General features: G+C 35.9%; 2 protein-coding genes across 2 annotated transcripts; both read right to left on the minus strand.

Moving 5' to 3' along the window:
* Window positions 1-1,503: 1,503 nt before the first annotated feature.
* On the minus strand, window positions 1,504-12,493 carry LOC111505084 (uncharacterized). Its single transcript, XM_023159830.2, has 2 exons — window positions 12,341-12,493; window positions 1,504-5,319 (listed from the first exon to the last, which is right to left on the minus strand). The coding sequence occupies exon 2, from the start codon at window positions 5,274-5,276 to the stop codon at window positions 3,033-3,035; it is 2,244 nt and encodes a 747-aa protein (XP_023015598.1). The 5' UTR covers window positions 5,277-5,319; window positions 12,341-12,493; the 3' UTR covers window positions 1,504-3,032.
* Window positions 12,494-13,095: 602 nt separating this feature from the next.
* LOC141482853 (uncharacterized) lies at window positions 13,096-13,674 on the minus strand. The gene has a single exon (XM_074176716.1). The coding sequence runs from the start codon at window positions 13,672-13,674 to the stop codon at window positions 13,096-13,098; it is 579 nt and encodes a 192-aa protein (XP_074032817.1).
* Between the last annotated feature and the right edge of the window lie 10,525 nt (window positions 13,675-24,199).

Raw genomic sequence — 24,199 nt, forward strand, 5'->3', positions numbered from 1 at the left:
AGTGTGAGTCGATAGTTCAAGCCACAGACTGAACGATCGATTTTCACTTGCTATCGTCCAACCCGTGTTAGGAATCACACTTTGAAAAGTAAGACCTCGTTAGTCCTTAGCTCGCACAAATTTTGACTTCTGAGGGTTGTCGTTCGTCGGGGTGCGACAGCTGGTTAACGGAAAAACAGATTTTAGAGAGATTTTTTTTGAACTTGATAAAAATCACATGTGAAACTAAACTACTAGGACATGTATACTTACTGAAAAATAGTGATAATTCCAAAATGCTAACATCTTTTATTTAATTGTATATACATTTTTCGTATCACAAGTCATAACTGCAAGGAAAAACACTTTCTGCCAAAAATTTTTGTTTGTAAAGAAGGCTCAAAAAGTATTGTGTATATGGTTCAAAAGATGGCGGATGAGCCGGACAATACTATATTTATAGAACCGAATGAATTGATTAATGCAAAATTGATTTAATTTGATTCCCATACTAGTATTGATGCATTCAAATGAGAAAAATTCAGGAAATTTTCTGTGGAGATTCCTGCACTGACGCCTGTCGGATATAATCCAACGCCCTTCGTGGTATTAGCCAGGGAAGTAGTTGTTTTCTGATAGGCGTCAGTCCATTCAACCTACTGTGTAGGTATGTATATTCGAGACTGGCTTGAGCGTTCAAAGTTCATTTCTTTAGATTTGTTCACTGCCAGTCTCGAAGCATAGCCCACTGACTAATAAGAAAAAAGTAATATTGACTAGTATAACTTGACATGAAATTGTCTCAGATGAATGTTTTTTTCAGATAAATTTCGTTATTTTTGAGCAATTCCAATCGAGCAACAGACAATAGATACTGGTCCTATGATCTCTTTGTTTAATCACGCTGGTTATGTGATGGTGTTACTATAGAAATGTCAAATTATTTGTTACAAAATTCAAATTCATGGATACAATTTTGAGGTTTATGATATTATTTTCGATTCAACTTGATGCACACGGAATATAACCCTTGATTATTCCACGAAGTGATCTAAACATGATTTCATGAATTTGGAGACAAGTAAGATTTTTCTTTTGATAAAAGGCAATCGTGAGGAAATAGACCACTGTGAAAAATATGTTGAAAATCAATAATATACATTATCATTTGAAAATCTAAATTTCAATAAGCTCACTTGTATTTTGGAATTGTTTGATATAGCTCAGTAAAATTTGTATTTTGTGAGTTGAATTTTTTCACATGTCACACACATGTCATTAAAATGGAGAAAACTTTCAAAATAACATAATGATAATGATGTTATGTTACTTTTATTCGAAAAGGTTCATAGGTGTTGTAGAAAATTGTATTCTATACTATATAAAGTTCTTCTTGACAATTCAATTTTCAAGAGATTGTAGAAGATTTGGCAAGATACACTGTTATTGTTGCTGCCCACTTTATTGCTTCTTCACACAGAGTTTTCTTGTCGTGTTTACTATTTTGTGAAATGAAACAATATGAATTATAAATATATTATAATTGTTGTGAATAAAACAATAAGTGTAATGATCATACATCAGTCACTGAATGGATGAAAATATGAGACATATAAGTACAAATAGGTAAAATAAGATACTAAAAACATAAATAACATATTAAAACAACATTTTCATTGAAGGAAATTCTTATATCTATTTTTTAATTTTGTTATTGTAATATGTATAATTTTCCTTCCTAAATAGTCTTCGTGAATGATTATAGTTTGAATTCAATAAAAAATATAAAGAAAATATCAAAGACCTATTCAAAAAGAAATTTCAATAATATCACAGATTTATATAACAAAAATTGTGGTTCAAAAATTTTCATTTCCATTTCATATAGCTTCAATTTGATTCAGTCACTCCTGGTTGGGTCAATGTTAAAGCATTATAAAAATTAATTTTGTTTCTTCTACATCATTGTCAGAAACTTTGTTTGAAAGTTGTGTGTGCCAGTCTAAATATGTGCTGATCTCTTCTCCAGAGCTCAAATACAATTTCTACATGAAAATGGAGGCTATTAACAGAACGCTTTGAAAAACAAAATTACATACAATGCTAGTCAAATTTGAGTCTATGCATAGGTATCTCAGAAACAGTAAGAAAACGAGTCGAATCTTGGGAAAGTTGACTATTTTTAAGTACTTTTGAACGATATTAAAAATCGACTGTTGCTCTTTTGGTCTTGAAGATTCACGAAAAAAAAAACCAGAAGAATCACCAATTTCATTTTTGACTGTATTATGACAATATTTACATTTTGGATTGGCTTTGATATTCCTGAGAAAAAAATTTGTTGATCATCAGTTGAATTAATTTTTTTCATCATGGCCCTGATAATTCACCCCATTCAGCTTTCACGGTGTTCAATAGAAACTTTAGGCTATGATATCTCGTGGAAATTGACTGGTAATGAAAATATGACATTTTTGTTGAAGAGAAATGAGCTGGCGATGATTCAATTCGTCTCATGTAAAGCTCATCCAAAGTTCTTGAGAGGAATTGCGTGCCTATTCCAGAAACCAATAATTAAAATTCCAGCACATTTTTTGTTATGAAGGTACTACTGAAAGAAAATTAGATATTAACTTCTTTTAGTACTCCTATTTTGGTGAATTTTCTGATCCTTAGAATCCCTCAGTAACTTCGTATATTATTTTTTCATATTTCTAAAATAATGAAGAATTCATGATTTTTTCGGTATATAAATGAACATAACCTCACTACTATCCATAGGATTGGCAGGGCGGTATTAAACAATGATAATTTATTCGATGCTTGTCGAATGCTTGGGAATATTGGAAAGAAATATCTTCGCAAATAAAAAAAGTGTCAACTTTTTGGTATCGTTCAATAGTACCCAAAGAGGCATAATGCGACAATCACACCTATTACATCTTCAGTCATTCACGAAATCTTCATGAATGAACTCTATCATTTTGTCGATTGTTTACTGTACAGCCTCAACGAGACATTTTTCTTTCCATGTATTCAGCTCGTTCACTCTGTCATAACGAGTTGTTGAAAGAAAAACTGTTGGAAAGAGAACTACTGGAAGAACTACTGGAATCTGACCAACTTTCAGAACAGCCTTTTTTTTCAGAACATCTAGAACGTTTTGATTTTGTGCTTAAAGCCGGCATAGAACTGGAACGTTTCGGTGCCTTCCTTGCAGAAGTGGAGGGAATGGGAGAAATAGGTCTGTTCACGTTTTCTTCCGTATCTGCAGACGGGGAGGGAGGCGCAGAGATTGTGTTCGTTGAACCAACTCGATTAATATGCCTGGACCTGAAGTAACCTACAAGTTTATCTTCACTACGACAAACTAACCGCCATTTGAACAGACTCAGAATGTCGTCATTCTCATAACGAATTCTGGACGTGGATGCTCCTTCGGGCGTTTCACTTTGGGCGCGTAGTCTATTTTCAATTCTTTCTTGGATCAACCCCAAACTATTGAGTCTGTACCTCCTCCGGGGACTGGACTCATTCTCTCTCTCGAACCAGGGAACAATTGTTTTACTAGAATGAGTTCTGTCTTCGAACCTACTCGGAGAGCCTGTACTACAGCTTGGCAAGCTACGTCGTAATTCATTCTGTTGAAGAACCTCATCGGCAGAAGTAGATGGGGCAACGTCACATCGAGAAGGGTTATCACTGACATTGTCGTCATCTTTCATACGTTTGCCATATAAAGTAGACATAGGCAGACCGCGCTTCACAGGTTTTCTCTCAGAGGGTGGGTAGCTGTCTGGTTGTTTAGATGTTGACGTGAATCCGAAACTAGAGGTACTCGCCATCGCAATGTCCTGAGGAGCTGTAGGCCTCGGTTCATCCCGACTTGCATCTCCATCTACATTAGAAATATCCTGAGAGGTTGCACTATCCCCTTCGAGGATTTCCATATTTGCTGGTGAAGTTTTGGATGTGCTCTCAGACCTGGACTCTTCTAGATGACATGCACTAGGACTGAATGAACCCAATCGAAGTTCATCTATTATTGCCTCTACACTACTAGAGTCAGATGTTTGCGGATGACAACTCTGAGAGGAGGAACTGTCTTTTGTCTGGTTGAGACAATCACTGTTTTCTTCACTTTCGAAATGACTGCGAGATCTGCGACGAGATAAACGACTGCTTGAACTCGTTCTGGATTCATTTCGAACAGCTTCTGCATTATCAGTACGAGATGTTCCAGGTGAATTGTTTCGAGTTTTCTTGATTGCTGTTGAACTTTGAGAACGATTTCTAGGCCTAGACTTTCTTTGAGAACGAAGGAGTTTTTTTCTTGTGTCGTCTAGGTCTACTTCCATACTAATCGGAGGAGATGCCGCTGTGGACTGCCCTTCATGGGAGACCTCTGTATTATTGGAACGAGTTGTTCTGATAGGACTCTCCCGGGAAGAGGAGCTACTTCTTGTTGGGCTGTGGGATCGTGGATGGGTAGAAATCAATGAGGTATTCCTTAGCAGATGGGCAGAGTTGCTCTGAGATATAGAACTAGATCCGTCTGCACTCTCAGAATTGTGTGCTCTAGAACTATTCTGTGAAGACCTACTCCTGGATGAACTGTCTGACATGGGAGGGGTGCTTCTTCCTATCAAGTCTTGTTCTATGCGGGAACTATGGCTACGTGAGCTCAAACTAGATACTTCTTGTTCCTGTAAACTACTAGAACGACTGTTTTCAGGGGAAATATTGGGAGGAGATCTACTTATCGATGGGCTATGTGATCTAGAAGAATTGCTTTGTTCTCCGAGTTCGCCAGAACTAAGGCCGGGTATCCCAGATTCCCGTTCAGATGGAATTAAACGAATCCGTGTACCATCCAGTTCGCTTTCCTGCAGTAGTTCAATCGCATTCATCATCCCAAACTGAGAAGTAAAATATACCCTTCCTTCATTTCCCTGATCGGGGTTGACTGAAACGAAAAAAACCTCCCCAGCTCGGTTCATATGATCTCTGAGCTCCCTCCAACCAATATTTGGTGTTAAGTTTCTAACAATCAGGCAGCTGTCGCCATAGAAAGCACTAGGAGTTGTATCAAGTGTAATACGTTGTCCCAGAAAATTTGCAGTGCTTAGCTCGGATATGGCAAGTTCAGCATTGGCTGTACTTCGGAACTCTACGAAAGCATGCTGGTTTCTAATGAAAAGTACCCTTATGGGGCCATAAGGTCTGAAAAAAGACTCCAAGTCTCTGTTATCCGTCTCACTGGGAATTCCAGTAATGAAAACTCTATGTCCTTCCATTGGGGAGATTGATATTTTTCTTTTTCAGGTTTCTAACTCTATCCTGAAAACAAAAAAACTGAATAAAATCACACAAACCTTGTGAGGTTTGAAAGACAGGGAGGTGTGCATGAAAGTCTCGCTGTAAAAATTGCCCCATAATATTTCACTAGCGGAAGATATAAAGTATGTAAGAGCCAAATGGAATAAATTCATTATTTCGGTTACTGTACATATATAAAAAAATCCCGAAACACGTCGAATGTAAATTATGATTTGACATTCATCAACATAAAAATGCCACTCCTCTCTTCAACCCCCTTGGAAATACAGGTACAACCCTCAATTTTTTAAATGGAAAGTATAGGTTTGTGATATATCGTTCGAAAGGTCTCTCAATCCCCTATTTGAAAATGTTATCGCTTTCAAATTTATTGCAAAAATTGAGATAAAATAAATTAAAATCATGGGGTTACCGAAATTCTATAAGATACAATCAAAAACTGAATGAAAACGTAATGAAATGTAGAATACGAAAAAGAACTATGTACGTTAACAAAGTAGATGTTCAAAATGTTCACCGCGAACGTCTTGGCTACATCCTAATCTCAAATAAAAATGTCTTATAACATTATTTAACATATCAGGCGTGACCAACCTGATCGCAAGCGTTATTTGTTTTTATAAAGTCATTCAAATCTGAAGGTTCAGTTCTATACACATTGCTCTCCACATATCCCCATAAAAAGAAATCTAATGATGAAAGATCAGGTGATCGCGCAGGCCATTCAATCGATTCTCGCCTCCCTATCCACCGATTGTGAAATGTTGTATCGACGTATTGCCGGACATTAACTTGGTGATGTGGTGGTGCTTCATCCAGCAGGATGAACTTGAGGGTTTCCTGGATGAGGATAAACATTTGCTAAACTTAAGTTGCCCTCAATGAAAAAGGGACCTGCCAAACCTTAACCTTTTGAGGGTACTGCGTGTGTTTATCTCTCATCCCGTGAAGATTTTCCGTTAACCAGTAGCGGCAATTTTGCCGATGAGCATGACCGTTAAGAGACAAAATACACTCATCAGAAAATATAACGTCTTCTAATTGGATGATATTGTTATCCAACATATCCATCATTTGCTGACAAAAATAAGTTGTTCTATCAAAAGCCTTCTCCATGATCTCCTGAGTAGGTATCAATTTATAGAAATCGATTTAATTTTCTTTTAATATGTTTACCATTGATATATGGCTAACATTGAATGTAGTAGATGCCTGTCTTTTCGATGTATGTGCGTTTTCCTCAAACTTACATCTAATTTTAGTTCATCACTTATTGCATTGCCAGCTGCTTCTTTTATCTGCCCCATATGACCATCAAATTCTTGCTCCGCTACTCTTTATTATCTACACATCTGACTTCTCCAAGGTTTTTAGTTATTCAACATCCATACATATGCAGACGACACTAACCTGTATTAGGTACTCCGATGGAGTTAGTCAGCTTATTGATCATGGAACATCACTCAATAATGATATGAAAAATCTTGTTCAGATTTCGGAGCATCATTGTCTTAACCTTAATCTGAAATATCTGTATTCAGACACTATCTTAGCAGGTCTTTTAAAATTACTCTTTCAGACGTACTGATTCTATCCTGTTCAATTATTGCGATGTCGTATATGGCCCTTGTATCAATTCTATAACTACTACAAGAATTCAGAAAGTACAGAAAGCCTGCATTTCAATAATATTCAGCTTGATTTACAGAGATCATGTGACCCCTTCAATCAATCAAATAAACTGATTAAAAATGCAAAACAGAAGAGAATTGCATTTCACTTGTTTCATTCACGAACTGATAAAAAAAATCAACCTACTTATTTGGTGAAAAAACTCCTTCTCAGATATCAAATACATTCAAGAAACCTTAGATTCAACAATAATTTTGACATTCCGAGTCATAACAGCACCATCTATGAACGGTCCTTCACGTATCATGCTGTAATAATGTATCATTCATTCAGTGAATCTTTGAAAAATTCATCACTACCGCTATTCGAAAGTAAACTTAAAACTGAATTGCTCAGTCAACAGCGATCCAAATACAAACATTTGTATTTAATTTTACTTTTGTTCTGGAATTGCCATTTATTTTTTGTAATTTTTTTTCAAACGTGTTTGAGTGGAAGAATATCACTTTGCTAAACTCCGGCACGTAAAATGAAGCCTATTTATTATTATTATAAATATGCGAGCTACTTCCTGTTGTGTTCGTGTTCTATTTTCGTAACCAATCATTTGTGAAACTGTTATTTCACGCATTTCCGTTAATCTAACCATTTGTCAGACTTGAAGTTAACGAACTTGAAACTCAAATTGAAATACTGACAACTGATGTAACAAGTTGAAAAGGCGTTTTAAACTAACGTTGCCACGAAAATTATTTACAGTTTTTTAAAGGATACCATCTAAAAAGATCATTGCTATGTTTTTTGCTTAGGTACTTTCTTATTATCAATACCTCAACATGAAATAAGTTTTGAGTATATTTCAATAAGTTATGAGTGTATTTTATCGAATTTCAGTAACCACATGATTTTAATTTATTTTATCTTAATTGTTGCAATGAACTTGAAAGCGATAACATTTTTGTATAGAGAATGAAGAGACCTTTGAAACGATATATCACAAATCTACACTTCATATTTGAAAAATTGGGGGTTGTACCTGTCATTCGACGGGGGTTGGAAGTAGGGGTGACATTTAAATTTGACGTGTATCGGAAAATTGTTGAAATATGTACCGTAACCGAAATAATGAATTCATTCCATTTGGCTTCTACACACTGTATAGGGTTTTCCAAAGAGACTTCTGAACTTTGACAATCGAAAACGGTCATCTTGTTGAAGCTACATTTGTCAAATTAGTTGTCACTTATTTAGTCTGCTTTTCCAAATCATCATCAAACGTGCAAATAATAGAATGATTTTATCAAACAATACGTGATATGTGAACAAACAAAATTGTCGAATTTGGGACGATACCAATCCACATAAGATCCAAGAGCATCCAATGCATGCGAAAAAAGTCACTGGTGTGTATTTTGGGCTGGCAGCGTCAACAGTCCATATTTTTTGAGAACGACGTTGGCCAGGGCATCGCTGCCATAGACCGGGAGTCCGTGACAGAAATTTTGACTCCATTTTTTACCGTCTGCCTTTTTCAGAGAACATATTAACAGCTACAAGCAACAGTATTATGCGTTGAACGAATTTTTTTCTCATGTTACACATGCTTAAACATCAACTCTAGTTTGCACAAAAAAATCTTCTTTGACCACCATTTTACCGTCTGCCATTCACGCGACCAAAAGGCTAGTTTACGCAACCCACAAAAAATAATTGGCAGACGGTTACATGGTGTTCTGGCTAAAGCATGCATTTTTAATATAACCAAAATCAATTTTTCACCGTCTGCCAAGCACAACGTAGACTAACAGTGCCATGAAATAAACGAATGTTCATAACGCAGCCGGTTTGCCGGTGTATTAATAATTTATAGCCATCAGTTGATTAACAATTTTTTGCAGTGTCTCTGAACATTTTTTTACCGTATAAAACTTGGTAAGATATAAACTTCAGTATTAAAAATACAGAGAAAAATTAATGGCAGACGAATAGATCGTGTTCATACAACTGAAAAAAATTTTTTGATTTGTTAAAAAAAGTAATAACTTTTACCGACATTTTACCGTCTGCTATTGTTTCCTTGCAATATATATTATTATTAGGTAGACAAATCGTCAATCGGCAGACGAGTAGATCGTGTTTATACAACTGAAAAATATTTTATAATTTTCAGAAAAAAAGTAATAACTTGGACCAACGTTTTACCATCTGCCGTTGTTTCCATCCAATATATGTAGATGAACTGTCAATTTTCAGAAGAATCTTTATTCGAGAGTGGTAGACAATTTGTGATGATACAAGTGTTAATGTTACTTCACAATTTGGTTTTGGAAACAATTGCAGATTCATAAATGCCACATAAATCGGCCGAGCTCTTGGCTTTCAGCTTTATGCTGGTTTACCTGCATTCCATGCCTTAACCGGCTGTTATTTTACAGCAGCTTTTTACAAAAAGGGTAAAAATAACCTTTGTCGATTTTAATGGGCAATGCAAAGTTTGAAAAAGCTTTTGCTTCTTTGGTTGCCGACACTGTATCAATAATCTAAGAATTTATGTGCCGTATGTGTTAGGAATCATACCTCAAAAGGTAAGACCTCGTTAATCCTTAGCTCGCACAAGTTTCGACTTCTGTGGGTTGTCTTTCATAGGCGTGCGACAGCTGGTTAACGGAAAAACAGATTTTAAAACGATTTTTTTTGAAGCGAGAGTTTGGATATTTGAAAGACATTACGGAGTGAAAGATGATATGGCGTCTTTCAAGAAACAAGTTTCATTGTTTGACGCTTCCAATCTACCACCATGTGCCAGAGAGTTACAGCAACAAATTTGAAGAACAGCATACATTAACATCTCGACCAATTGTTTTGAAAACATTCCATCTCAATTAGACTCATTGAATTATGGCTGGTGTCACAATGATAATGGACAGTATACATTTAACTGGTACGAATGACCTGATACGCCTGAAAATGTTCAAGAACCAACACCATCATGTAACCGTCTGCCAATTATTTTTTTGTAGGTTGCGTAACCTAGCCTTCCGGTCGCATGAATGGCAGACGGTAAAATGTTGGTCAAAGAAGCTTGTTTTTATGCAAACTAGAGTTAATGTTTGAGCATGTGTAACATGTGAAAACATTCGTTTAACGCATAATACTGTTGTTTGTATCTCTAAATATGTCCTTTGAAAAAGGCAGACGGTAAAAAATGGGGTCAAAATTTCCCAGTCTATCAACAGCGAGCACTATAGGTCGATGATCACCAACTATTTTGGCCTGAATTGGATAAACTGGGCATCAACAACATGTGGTTTCAACAGAACTGCACTACGTGCCAAACAGCTCATGTGACGGTGATGTGAACTGGCCACCAAGATCATGCGATTTGACCCCTTTAGACTTTTTTTGGTAGGGTTTCTTAAGTCGCAGATGTATGCAAATGCCACAGACCATACCACAGACCATAGCCATAGCCATAGAACACAGTCAACATAACCCATGTCGTTAGTACAATTCATCCTGATTTATGTGCCAGAATCATGGATAATTGGACGTTTTGGAGGCGCTCCAGCCAGAGAAGCCGCGGCGGACATTTGAACGATATCGTAGTTCATGGTGGCATCAATAAGTCTTTTGAACGATCCTGTATAAGAAGTTGGAAATCAAATACTATTTTTATGATTTTAAAATGAAGTTGAGGGGTTCGAGGCAGAATGATATCAAAACAGTGTGAACATGAACGAATAATATATTTTTTTAAACTAAAAGAAACACAAATACAGGGTGTTGCATTTTGAATCCACCAAGAGCGTACATATCAGAAATACGCAACGGACTGTGGATGCTCATCGTTTTGAGGTTCAACCTAGAACACCTCGAATTTCACTGTTCAACAACTTTTATCTTGTGAAAAAGAAGGCTGAAACTTTTCTGAAGTTTGAAGGGTTGTAACTTGGTAAATAAGGGAGAACGCAGCTTTTTCCTTTCGGATTCATAATCTACACATCAAAATACGTAAGTACGCTAAAAAATTTTTTCAAAATCGCCGAGTGTCCTTAAAACGAATATTTACCCAAATAAATTACAGTGTGACATGAAAAGGTGAATTTTCACTAAATTTCATTTATTTTTTCAATATAAAAATAAAAAATCAAAACTTTGGTTATTTGAACTTTTCACATAAATTGTGAGATTATGTAGAAAAATTGTGAATACAAAAGTTGTGGATCTTTTTAATGCCTACAACTTTGCCATTCAATTTCGCCCGTAATTTATTTTTCTTTAAATTTTCATCATATTCTCCTCCTTACTGAATGCGTTAATGAAAAATGCTTTTTGGGGGAAAATTTTGACCAAAAATCGCTAAAATTTGAGTTTTGTGCAAACGCTGATAAATCCAATAATCATTCTATTTTTGAAAAATGCTATAGAATCAATTTCACCAAAATCTCGGGATTACAAAGATTAACCTTCATCACGTAGATCGCCAAAAAATTACTCAAAAATATACCAACGATTGCATATAATACACGTTTTCTTCGATTTACTCAAAACTACAGAGAAAGTGGATTCATCAAATTCGCACTACACCGCACCAGTTCGCAAATATCTCAATTCGCAATACCCCGGTCGTTGGATTGGAAGAAGAGGTCCTATGGAGTGGCCTGCCCGAGCTCCTGACCTAAACCCTCTGAACTTCTTCTTGTGGGGACATCTCAAGTCCAAGATTTTTGTGATTCACCCTGAAAATTTGGACGAACTACGCCAAAGAATTATGAATGAGTGTCGTCAAATAACTCCAATTATGCTGAACCATGTCAGAGACGGTTTTCAGTCGAAATTGTATTATTGTATGGAATTCAATGGAGGACAATTTGAACATTTGATTTGAACACGCAGATTTGATTTTTTCGATTGCAGGCATGATGATAAAATCATTCAATTTTTTCAAGAATGTGATTTTCTGAAAATTGTTTCAGTTTGTAAAGAGGGCTTGATATCATGAGATTTATGTTTTTGATACACCGTTGTAAATAGGCTTCCAAGTCCTTTCGAATAAAATATCAGTCAACCCCTCTCCCCTAATCAAGTTGGAGGGGTTGAAGTGCCCCCTATTAGGGGGTTGCTCGTTCAAGCCTGAAATATACGTCAAAAGATGTCCCCAAACAAAATGATTCGACGTGTTTCGGGAAATTTTTCCACTCACTATAGGATAAGAAATATACGGGATGGCTGTATATACTTCACCAGAAACACCTTTATAGTTTTCTTTTGAAACAAAGCCTTTCGGAAGGCTTTGTTTCAAAATTTTGAAATTTCAATATTCATTTACGACTGATTTCAAAGATATATATTGATCTAAAAAAATCACTTGATAAAACATTTAAGTTACCTTAAATTGATGTTTTCGTAGATCATCCAGCTTCTTTCGTTCAACTACTATATCAATTAAAATGGCGGATTGGAACACTTCACACTTGATCAATTGTACTGGATAGCAAACTATTCATGACCTGGGAGCCGAATGATTTTTTGTTCCGTTTAGTCCACTTTTTCACGTTTACGACTTAAAAACCATATTTTTTCGATAAATTATTAGAAGTTGAACCGAGCGTTTCTGAATCTCGTGACAGGCCATCCATTTTTCTCATCTTGAAGTTGGGTCAAAATGTGTAATAATAAATACTAACATTTTTTATAGCGGTTCAGTATTTGACATACTTTAACGGCTGCACTTTACTTATTGGGACAACACCTACACAAGGAAGCGGCATATCAATCGAAAGGAGATGATAAGAGGAACAAGATGGTAGGGATTTCAGAGCGATAGAATAACTATTCGAAAAAATTCTCAAAATATGAAATTTGATATCCCTTAACCTCACCTGACCTAACCTAATCTGACCTGACCTAACATAACTTAACTTAACTTAACTTAACTTAACCTAACCTAACCTAAGATAACATAACCTAACCCATTCTAACCTTTTTTTTTTGGTGGGGTGGAAACCCTCATGGGCACTGATCGCTTGGTATCCATCGCGAAACCAGTAGTGCCGGACTTGTACCGGCTAAAACCACCCCTTGCCTTCCCTCATACCCGGAACTGTCCTCACGAATATACTCAGTATGAAAACTAAAACTGACTTAGCGCTGGTCCTGTCTCCGTTTCTCCTCGGCCTGGGACTCCCTTTCTTCCGTCTCCTTCTTCTTCATAATAGTACTAATATAGTTTGCGGTCAATTCATAATTCGCCGTTGACCCTAACATATATTGTACGATGTTATCTGGTGTCAGGTACCTCCCAGCATCCATTTCGAACCTGTGTCTATTGCTTGCCCACTTAAGGCATTCGAATATGGTGTGTTCTGCGATGTCTACGTTTTTGCAGTATATACACAGATTGTCATTAGCCTTACCAATTCTGTTTGTATAGACCCTGAAAGATCCGTGTCCTGAGAGAAACTGGGTGAGAAAATATCCTGTTCTTCTTTGCCTACACTCCGTCCACGCCCCCAGATGTGGGATCAGTCTTTTGGTCCATTGGGCTTTATCGTTATTTCTATCCCATCTTAACTGCCACTCCTCAATGGTTCTGAGTCTTTCACGTTTTTTAAGGGCAGTTGTGACTTCAACATTGGCTTCATCAATTCGTCCCCTTTCCTGCACTAAAAGGTCAATTGGGGGTATCCCGGCGATAGCACAGAGAGCCTCTGCCGACACCATCCTGTATGCCGAAACCGTTCTGAGTATAATTTTCCTTTGCGATGCAGTTATCATTCTTCTGTAGGTGTCAATCCTCATCGCATTTCTCCACACAGGCGCAGTGTACAGCAGGACCGACTGTACAACCCCGTATAACAGGCGTCTCTTTTGAGTACTAGGTCCTATTACGTTCGGCAGTAGCTTGGACAGTAGCGGACAGTTTGCCTGTCCGCTTTCTCACAGGCCTTTCTCGTGTTCTCGTTAAAAATTAGCTTGTCGTCCAGCCACACTCCCAGGTATCTAACGAACTTTTTCGGGACTATACTCGACCCGTCCAGCTCAAAGGCTATACCCTCTCTTTTCCTGGGCCCCCGCACGATAATCGCCTCTGTTTTATTTGGGGCAATTTCCAGTTTTACCACGTTCATCCATTCTTTAATAACTATTAGGGATTTATTTGCTCTCTTAATAAGCGTCTTTATGTTGTCAGCTCTCACTATTAATGCGAGGTCATCCGCATACGCAGCTGTGTAACATCCCGTAGGAATGTTTAGATTCAAGACCCCGTCGTAAAGGATATTCCATAACGTGGGCCCAATTATACAGCCTTGCGGGACGCCCTGCGTCATCTCATGGACGTATTCTCCACTTTTGAGTGTTCTCAGCGAGAGATAGTTTGCCAGGACTACTCTGAGATAGTCGCTGATACCAATTTCCTGCAGCTTCTCTATGATTTTTGGCCACTTTGCAGTGTTGAAGGCGTTTCCGACGTCTATAAAGATTTTTGCCCCCCAGGTGGTATCTCTGTTGCTAGCTAATTCTAGGACGTGTTTAATAGCGTGTACCGTAGATTTCTTTGGGCTGAATCCTAATTGTGTTTCTGATATACCATTCTTTTCCGTCAATTCCGTCTCCAGTCTGCCTTTCAGAAGATATTCGTAAAGCTTGCCAATGATATCAATAAGACAAATTGGCCTGACCTTTGACCGTTGGTCTGCAGTGTTACCTTTAGGAATAAGAATGATTTTTGCTATTTTCCACCTCTCGGGGAACAAACAATCTCTCAGCAAATCGTTCATAACTCTCAGAAACACTTCCGGGCACGTGTCGGCCGCAATTTTCACAGCCACGGGTAGGATTCCGTCCGGTCCGGCTGCTTTCCTCACCTTTATGTTCGACACGGCTCTTCTTCTGTAAAGGCCATCGGGGGCTCATATTCTATATACCTATATCTATTTGGAGAATCATCGCTATTATCTTATCTTTTATAATTTTCCAGGCTGGTGTTAGTGGATACATAACAGCTAAAAATCGTGAAGCTGTCAAACTTAATCAATACATAACCCAAGCCAGACGAGTGCGAGACAATCCCACATCTCGGGTTCACACAGAAAACTGTAGCGCAACCCGAGCAGACCACAATCCACTTAGGATTATTCGACGTCAATCTAGAATTTGGTTCTTGCACCAGTGCTAAGTCTATGTCTTTTTCAACCGCCACTTTACTCAAAAAATGATGGGCCGCCACCCTTCTATCCACATTAATCTGGATAATTTTTAGGGTCATTACCGTGTCATAATTCGGCCCCTCCGTAGCCCGTGACCCGTGACCTAAGTTAACCTAACCTAACCTAACACTGATCATCGAAAGCAGTTGGAAGTGGATCTGGCTATGTACACGTGAGAATATCTCTGCCGTCTAGAAATCCGCAACAATGAGTGAGATCATTCTTAGAACTGATTGAATGTATCAAAAATTCATTCAAACCAAAGTACACGTAAATGTTGAGCATTGATAAAACACTTTTTCCATTTCCTTGCCCTGAAAATCCTACCATTATGTTTCTCTCATCACTCCCTTTCGGTTGATAACCCACATCCTCTTGTGAGTGTGGTTCCAGTGACTGAAGTCATTCTGCTTCCACTTTCAGCAATGCATTTCGGTCAAAATTGTTGTGAATCTGTTGCTGAATGCTGAATGAAACAATCAAAACCAACATCAGCACCATAAACTAATAAACATACAAGGCATGCATCTAAAGACTAAATGCATAATTGACTGCAAACTTTTTGAAGACCTCCAAGGAGTGAGTAAAAAATTAAGTTCTGATGCATTAGCTTTCCGTAACATTCATGACATTGGACTATTGAATCCATTATTGGTAGAATGTGAGTTATCACCGGAAACAGCTTCATCCCTTGTTACTCTTTGCTTGACTCTCAGGCCAACCAAAGAGAGAAGTTCTGGGAAATTAATTTGACCTGATGAGCCCATTTTGTATGCAGCACTACACAAAAATTTATTTTGAACCTTTTAGTTTTCTATACTAAGTGAGAGTGACACCACGCAATGGATTCATATTCTAAATGTGACCTAATTAATGAACGAAACAAAATTTCAATTGTGCTTGCCGTTGAGTCTTTAGCAATCCTACCTCTATATTCAAGAAGTTTGAGTGATTTCAAAGTTATTTTATTGATATGGAATGAGAATTGTTATATGAAAATTGCCAAACCGATTATCAACAGCATACTTGGCTACAAATAAAGAGGATCAGATATGAATTGTCAAAATATGGTCATATCTGAACAAAAAATGTATTATTGTTTCATTCAGATATATACGCCTACATAACACTATGAAAAAATCTAACGGATTCAGGTCCGGAGATTCTGTTGCCCATTCTAAGTACCCATGTAAATCATTTATAATATCTAGTTATAATAAAAATCACCAATACTCATCTAGAACTCCTCAAAATGAGTTTTTTTGCAATATTTTTTTTAGGTTCTTCGGATTGAGGGATTTCAATGTCTTTTGTTTATTCTGAAACAAACTGATATGGTTGGTTATTCAGTCCATAATATAATCATAAGTTTCAAGGAGCATCTTTTGATTTTGATCAGAAACAAAGGAAAGGAAAAGCATTTTCCGGCGACCGTCCGGGAAAAATCCACTTCCCGGACGCTTTTTCTTTGAGGAAGAAACATTTTTTCTGCCTAGTCCGGAAAGTACGTACTTTCCGGACTAGGCCGGAAAGAATCACAAAGTTGTTTTCAAAGTAAATATAAACATCTTGGTAGGTATGGTTTTGATAAATGTGAATGTAAAACTATAATAGATGTAATTTTTGCTTAGGTGGCGCAAAAATCAGAAACTGTCAAATCTTCTACCTTGTGTAGCATGTCTTCAACAGCGGGCAGAGCAACAAATTCATTAGGGAAGCAATCAATGAAACATATCTAACGCTGAAGGTGATTTTATTGAAACATTACGATTGCTTTATTTTCGAGTAGCGACAATTATTGGATTTACCGGTGCGTGGAGACGAGAACTAACAAAAATGTCAATTTATCTAATAAACGACAAGGGATACATGTTGCTGTAGAAATATCAGATTCCAACTCTTGTTGTAATTGGGCAGGAAAAGCTGCTATTGTATTGGTAATATTTAGCTTCTCGGCCATCCCATAGTTCACATAATAGATTATTCGTGAAATATGAAAAAGGAATCCTCAAAATCCTCAAAATCACGAAGGCAATAAGATTTGTCAAACTTCATTGCAGTTATTTACTAGTGTGATGATCGTGATGAAAACATTTGGAGAGACATGGTGGCTGGAAGTCTACCATTGTTGCGGAAAGATATAAACACAAATCACTTACTAACAAAAATAAAATTGTGAACTATTCAAAAATTATCAGATGTGAACAATCAATTTGAAATCGAAACTGTACTTTTTTGTTCTGACTTCAACAACAGGCAAACTATCACAGGGTTGATATGACTATTCCATCAATACTTAAATCTGCAATCACTGATCATCATACTGTCATTCTACAAATTATATTGGAAAAATTGAAAAATCAACATCAAAATAATTATAAAGAGTACACGAACTATAAAAAATTAAACAAAAGTATGCAAGAAATCTCATGGGACCTCGTCTATTCACAAGAAGATCCAAATGCCGCATCGAAAGCCTTCATTGATGAAATAAAATTAGCAATGGAATATTGAACTGAAAAGAAGGTAGTTGAGCGTAGAAACATGCCTTTTGCACCGTGGATCACAAATAGTATGCTGAGGATGATAAATAAGAAGAATGAAATGTATAAATGATAGAGACTCAAACCCCAAAAACGAATATAAATTATACAAAAATCAACTCACAAACAAACTGAAAAAATGTAAACAAAACTATTATAAGGAGCAACTAAAGAAATAAATCAAACACAAAGTACTGGGACATGGTACGGAAACTCTGTGGAAAGAAAGAACAACGCAAAATCATTGAAACTATCTCAAATGATAATGGGGAACTCCTAACAAACGATGAGGAAAAAGCAGACTAATTCAATAGTAAGTTTGTTAGTTTTGGGAAAATTCTTGCTGACAAAATTGAAGGAGATTCTCACTTTGTGAGCACATCAAAGATTTTGCCAAATAATATGCTGCTAGCTCCTATGAACGCTAATGAAATAAATAATCTAATACATGAACTAAAAAACAATAAATCTCCTGGAATTGACAACATAAGAGCAGAACTTTTGAAGGAAATATCATACCACATCTCAACCCCACTATCATATAATATATATATTATATAATCAATAACAGTATTGAAAAGGGAATATGGCCTGATGCCCTAAAAAGATCTGTTGTAGTGCCAGTTTTTAAAAATGGTGATACAACATCCGTCGGTAATTATAGACCAATTTCTCTCATTAGCCATTTGGCAGAAATATTCAAAAAACTTCTTTAAAACAGAATAACTTCATTCATAAATAAATTTAAATTGTTGTCTGATAAACAACTTGGATTTAGGAAAAAACCTCGACTATAGATGCCATAATCAAATTAAAAAACAAAATTCATACATCTCTAGACAGAGGAAGGATTTGTCTGTGCCTTTTTATTGATTTAAGTAAGTCTTTTGATACTGTGAGCCACCCGTTACTAATACAAACGTTAGAAGACATAGGTATAAGAGGGATGGTTTTGAACTTATTCTGAAGCTATTTGAGTTCAAAGAAGCAAATTGTTAAAGTGGGCGATAAAACAAGTCGAAAATTACACATTGAATATGGAGTACCACAAGGAACAATCTTAGGACCGACACTGTTCAATCTATACCTCAATGACTTATTCAACTTGAAAATAACTGGAGAGATAATAGGTTTTGCAGACGACACTGCTGTGTTTTATGAAGCTCATACTTGGCACAATCTAAGGAATAAAGTAGAAAAATACATCAAGGTGATAAAAGACTGGTTCGAGTACAAACTCTCCACCAAGAACCTCGAAAGAACCAAATTTCTACCCTTCAGTTGTAATACTGCTAGTAGGACAAATATGCAGAAAATTAACATAAACATAATTGGTAAGATACATGGTATCCAGTCAGTGGAAGAAATGAAATATTTAGGCGTTTACCTAGATCGTCATCTAAGATGGGATAGACATTTAACTACGTGATAAAAAATTACAAAGTATAATTTATACCTTCAAACATACGAAAGAGTACCTACCTTTAGAAAATTTGAAAACCTTGTACCTTGCACTTGTAGAGAGTCATCTCAGATATGGAATACAGGTATGGGATGCCGCTGCACGATCACACATCAATCCACTTGAAGTCCTACCAAAAAGGTTCCTGAAAATAATCATGACAAAACTACGTATATATTCTATCGAAGACCTGTATAGTACGTCACAGATGATGGATATTCGTCAGCTTTTTCTTGTGAATGCGTGTATAACATATCACTTCAGTATTGATAAAGCACCCCATCCAAGTCATCAGTACACGACTAAGGGACGTCAATTACTTACTCACCCACTATTAAAAAACGATATCACGGAGAAGCTATTCCTATATTGGTACTAAAATGTATAACTCTATCCCTAGAAGCATTAAATCTATACGCAACAAAAATACATTTAAATCGCATTTAAAAAAGTTTTTACTGCAGACGCCCAGATCAATTACCATTACCATGATAGAATCCAATGGTTGAATGAAATCACAAAAATTCTATAGTATATTCAGTGTATTGTATTTATTATATTAAGCTGCATGTCATTGTGTTTCATTGTATCGTTTTATATCATGTATTTATTGTAGTGCTAAATTGGTTTCATTGTAGTTTTACTAAGTATATCTGTTTTTGCTACATTCTTTACATTTTACATATTCATATTACATCTTACATTCCACATCTTACATTTGACATTCTTTATTTTACATTTTACACGATACAGTTTTACATTTTCTCAATTGTTTGTAGTGTATTCCTCATGCATTTCCTATATATGTATATTTATGTGTATATGTGTATAAATGTGTGGGTGTATATGTGTATATGTTTATATGTGTAAAATTTCACCACATTTTATTATACTTATTTTCATTTTATCATTATTATTATATTTTCCTCATCGTTATTTTACCTGCACTGTGTATATGAGAAACAAGTGCTTGCACTTATCTCCACACTATTTTATTTAGAACAATCATGTAACCTTTCAATCAAAATTATTTCCCTTTACTGTGAATAAAGATATCATTATTATTATTATTATTTTGATTTACCAAGTATTTCAAGCAAATTGAATCCCTCCAATTTTAGCAACTGCTCGAATTTCAATGTAAATATTGATACATTCGAGAATTGGGATGTTTCGTTACTACTGTTAGAATTTCAATATTCAATACAAATAAGAATTGAAATATTCAAAATTTTGTTCTACGAAGAAATATATTGGAGAAATATGTCTCATTTACTTGATATTCTACACGGTTGTCAAAAAAATTGTGTACGTAACAAGCCTGAAAATAGTTTTTTTTTTTACTTTCAGGACTCGTCTATAGCTTGTTTCTTCTCACTTGAGATAAACCAACCAATTGGTTAATTTCTCACCAAGTCCAACATAGTACAGTAAGTAGGAAGTCAATTCAAATAGTTACCGAACGTCGGCAGCTTTTTTGTATGGCATGGGTGGCGTGGTATAGTTTTTTCAGAATTATTCAAATTTCTCATGAAACTACATAATTTCACCACTAATACAAGCAAATGGTTCGATTGCAATAACAGCCATAGAAAAAGCAAATCTATTGGTTGAACAATTCCCGTCCCACCCCACAGTTGATTTTCTGGGAAAGGCCCCACTCACTATTCCCACACTAGAATCCACAATGCCGGAAATGACTTTTCGACAGCATCTAGTCAGGCAAATTTTGAAACAGCTCAATATATACGAATTTAAAATAGTAGGTGACGACAGATACCAACCGCTGAAATGTCACTAGTATCTAACCTACAAATATAAGAGTGTCACCAGGAGAAACATTCGTTTTCAAATTAAGTTTTTTATAAGAAAAATGTTGATTATTGAAGTGAAAAGTGTTAAAGAAGGAGGAATAAGGTGTAAAGGTGACGTAGTGAATAAATTCTTGTGTTTTTAAATAGTTTATTTGGTGAAAAAGAAGGCTGAAAAGTTGCCCTTTTCTGAACTTCGAAGTGCCGTAACTTTTTAAATAAAGGAGAGCGCCGCTTTTTCCTTTCGGATTCGTAATCTACGCATCAAAATACGTAAGTACAGTCAAACATTTTTTCAAAATCGCCGGGTGTCCACAAAATGAAAATTCACCTTTCCGTCATATCTTCGTGAGAGAAACTGTGGAGTTGCATTTTCTCCATATTATCATCTGTTGATTTGGTAAATTTTCGTTTTGTGGACACCCGGCGATTTTGAAAAATTTTTTGACTGTACTCACGTGTTTTGATGCGTAGATTACGCGTAGACGTTTTTCAATTTCTGCTAGACGTCTTTCCTTCTCAAGTTCAATTTCCAAGTGTCTGAGTCGAATAGATTTACTACTTGGAACTTTGCTACTTTCTGGGACTTCAATTGATATTTCTGAAAGTATTTCTTCCTTTGTACTCTCAAATTCTGCCGGGATTTCTAGTTTTTCCATATTTTGCAAGTTTATGGTCTTAGATGTGTCATGGATTTGACAGCCGTTGTCAAAAATTTCTGGTACTTTTGCCTTTATCCTTTCACTTCTTCTGAAAGGTACTGAACGTGAAGCAGACATCTTCCACAGGATTGTTCTTATTAAAAACTAGAAGAACCACTTATGTATCTGACTTGGTTTTACTTTTCGACGGTTTTGTTTAATATGAAGAAAAGAGAAGATAATTTTTTTGTACCGTCAACAACAACTTTTAATTCACAAATCTACCTCTCAATTGTCTTTTATACAGGGTTAAACAGGAAACTTGACACAAACATACTACAAAATTAAATGAACAAGATCAACAACAACAAACGTTTTAAAATAAACTTCCGCAGGAACAGCCTTTGACCATGTGTTGGCCAAACTTCAATGCTCGTCTTCGATGGCTTATCGGATCATTTCTGTGTATGACTCTTCAGCTTCCTGAAAGACCCTTCCCTGCATGTGGCCGTCGATGGATATCTCTATAATACTTTTACTATCAACGTCCCCAGAGATCAAATTGGGGTGAAAAGAACTAGGTTCAATTCAATGCCACAAAAACTCAGGCATTGGGTTTCTCCAGAAAGATAAATGTCAGCAACTTTTGATGCCTTACGGAGCTCAGATCACACCTTCTTTGGAGTATTTTCCTCATGTATGGAGCTCCGCCCCCAAACATACTCTTATGTTGTTTGATTCCATTCAGAAAAGAGCCATCCGCCTGACTGGTGACGCAAACATCACGTGCAACCTTGATAGCCTAGAACATCGAAGAAAGGTTGGAGATTTGTCTCTCTTCTCTTTAAAAAATGTTTTCATTAGTAGAAAAGAGTAACGCCATCAGTCTTCTATTTAGTTGTTCGGATTAACTCCGCATAGACTATATATTCAAACATCATATTTTAACTTACGTGTCCGTTTACTAACCGACATTGAATCCATTTATAACAATGAAAACATGATGAAACCACCGTCACCGATTCAATATCAGAACAATAGATTCGAATGAAACCGGAATATGTTGGTGACAAATAACAATGAATAATTACGACCCTTGTACATAAAATCGTGTTTTTGTTTGATGTTAAGTCATGGCATGATCGATCCATCATAACTCCTTCCCAGAAACTTTTCAGGCATACGAAATGAGAAGTTACACCACAAGGAATTGGGATTGATGGATGATGAAGATAAGGTGACAAGTGGATTTGGGAACAAGTAATGTTGAAGGCGATAGGTTCATTCAGGAATTGAGAAAAAATTGATTCAGATTCTTCATTAACCATTTGTAGCTAAGCGGCGCTTGGATATGTCAAGTCATATTACACTTAGTAGCACATTATTGATGTTATGCAAAACAATTTTTGAAAAATTAGAAATTCAATAAATTATTTTGAAAGTACAATATTCATACAAGGGACATACATACAAGTATTTAATACTTGCATATTTGCCATAGTAAATTTGTAAATTTTTGCAAAAGTTCACAAATTCTTCAAGGCTGTAGAAAGCATTCATTGTCAGCATTTTTTGATTTTTTTTAAGAGACTGTGCAATAATTCTTTTATATTATTTGATATATAATTGTATAGTGTAAGTCCATTATATTGTGGTGATTTTGTATACAGTGTCACCGATAAAGTCCGCATCAAATGGGAAACTTTTTATTTATCGTTTTATGTGAAATTTGATTTTGGCAGTAGATTTTGCTTAAGAAATGTTGTCAAATGACGCCTACTAAATAGGTCACGTGGTTTCCTTAACCTGTCAATATTGACATTTAAAAAAAGAAACATCGAAAAATGACATTATTCTTCAAAATATCCAAAAATATCAAAGGATAAAAACATTTTCTTTTGTAATTTTATACCCACACACCAAATTTCAAACCCATAATAAGTATTTTATATTTTCACTATTTTTCCGCATTCCTGCTTTTTCTACTCATCAAAATTTAAGCACACCTGTACTAAATCATTTATTTTAACTAAACTCGTCACCGAATTTCTTTTTTTGTAATATAATAATATTTTAAGAGCCTCTTTGATGTTAAAAACAAATTTTGAAAAATAAAAGTTGTCAAACTTGATGCAAAGTTCATCTAGTTTCAACGGGACTTTCCAAACTATACAGTACCTGAGTTTTTTAATGAGCAAATGGCCTCACAATATGAATTAGAAAAAAATGGAACATTAGGAAACAATATCTTAGAGTGTTTATTGTTTTTTCAACAAGAAATACAGTGGAATTTAATCTTAATTAAAAGGAACTGAAAATAAACATGTACCTATACCTAATAGCAAAAAAACACGAAAAAAAGACTCACGACATTAAATACACTACATTTCTGTTTGTCTTCCATCGCGTTCTATGCAGATAATTGTCCTTCTTGATACATCTTTTATTGAATTGCTGATACTCACAGGGTTTATGTTTAAAATAGAGTTTCTAATAACAGTTTCTAGGTGATTCACGTCACGAAAAGGTCTTTGTTTATAAACGATTTGTTTTAAGTAACCCCACAAGAAAAAATCTAGTG

This window comes from Leptinotarsa decemlineata, unplaced genomic scaffold, assembly GCF_025532065.1.
Source record: "Leptinotarsa decemlineata unplaced genomic scaffold, Ldec_3_MD MMD2_tig00002082_RagTag_RagTag, whole genome shotgun sequence".
NCBI classification, from domain to species: Eukaryota; Metazoa; Arthropoda; class Insecta; order Coleoptera; family Chrysomelidae; genus Leptinotarsa; species Leptinotarsa decemlineata.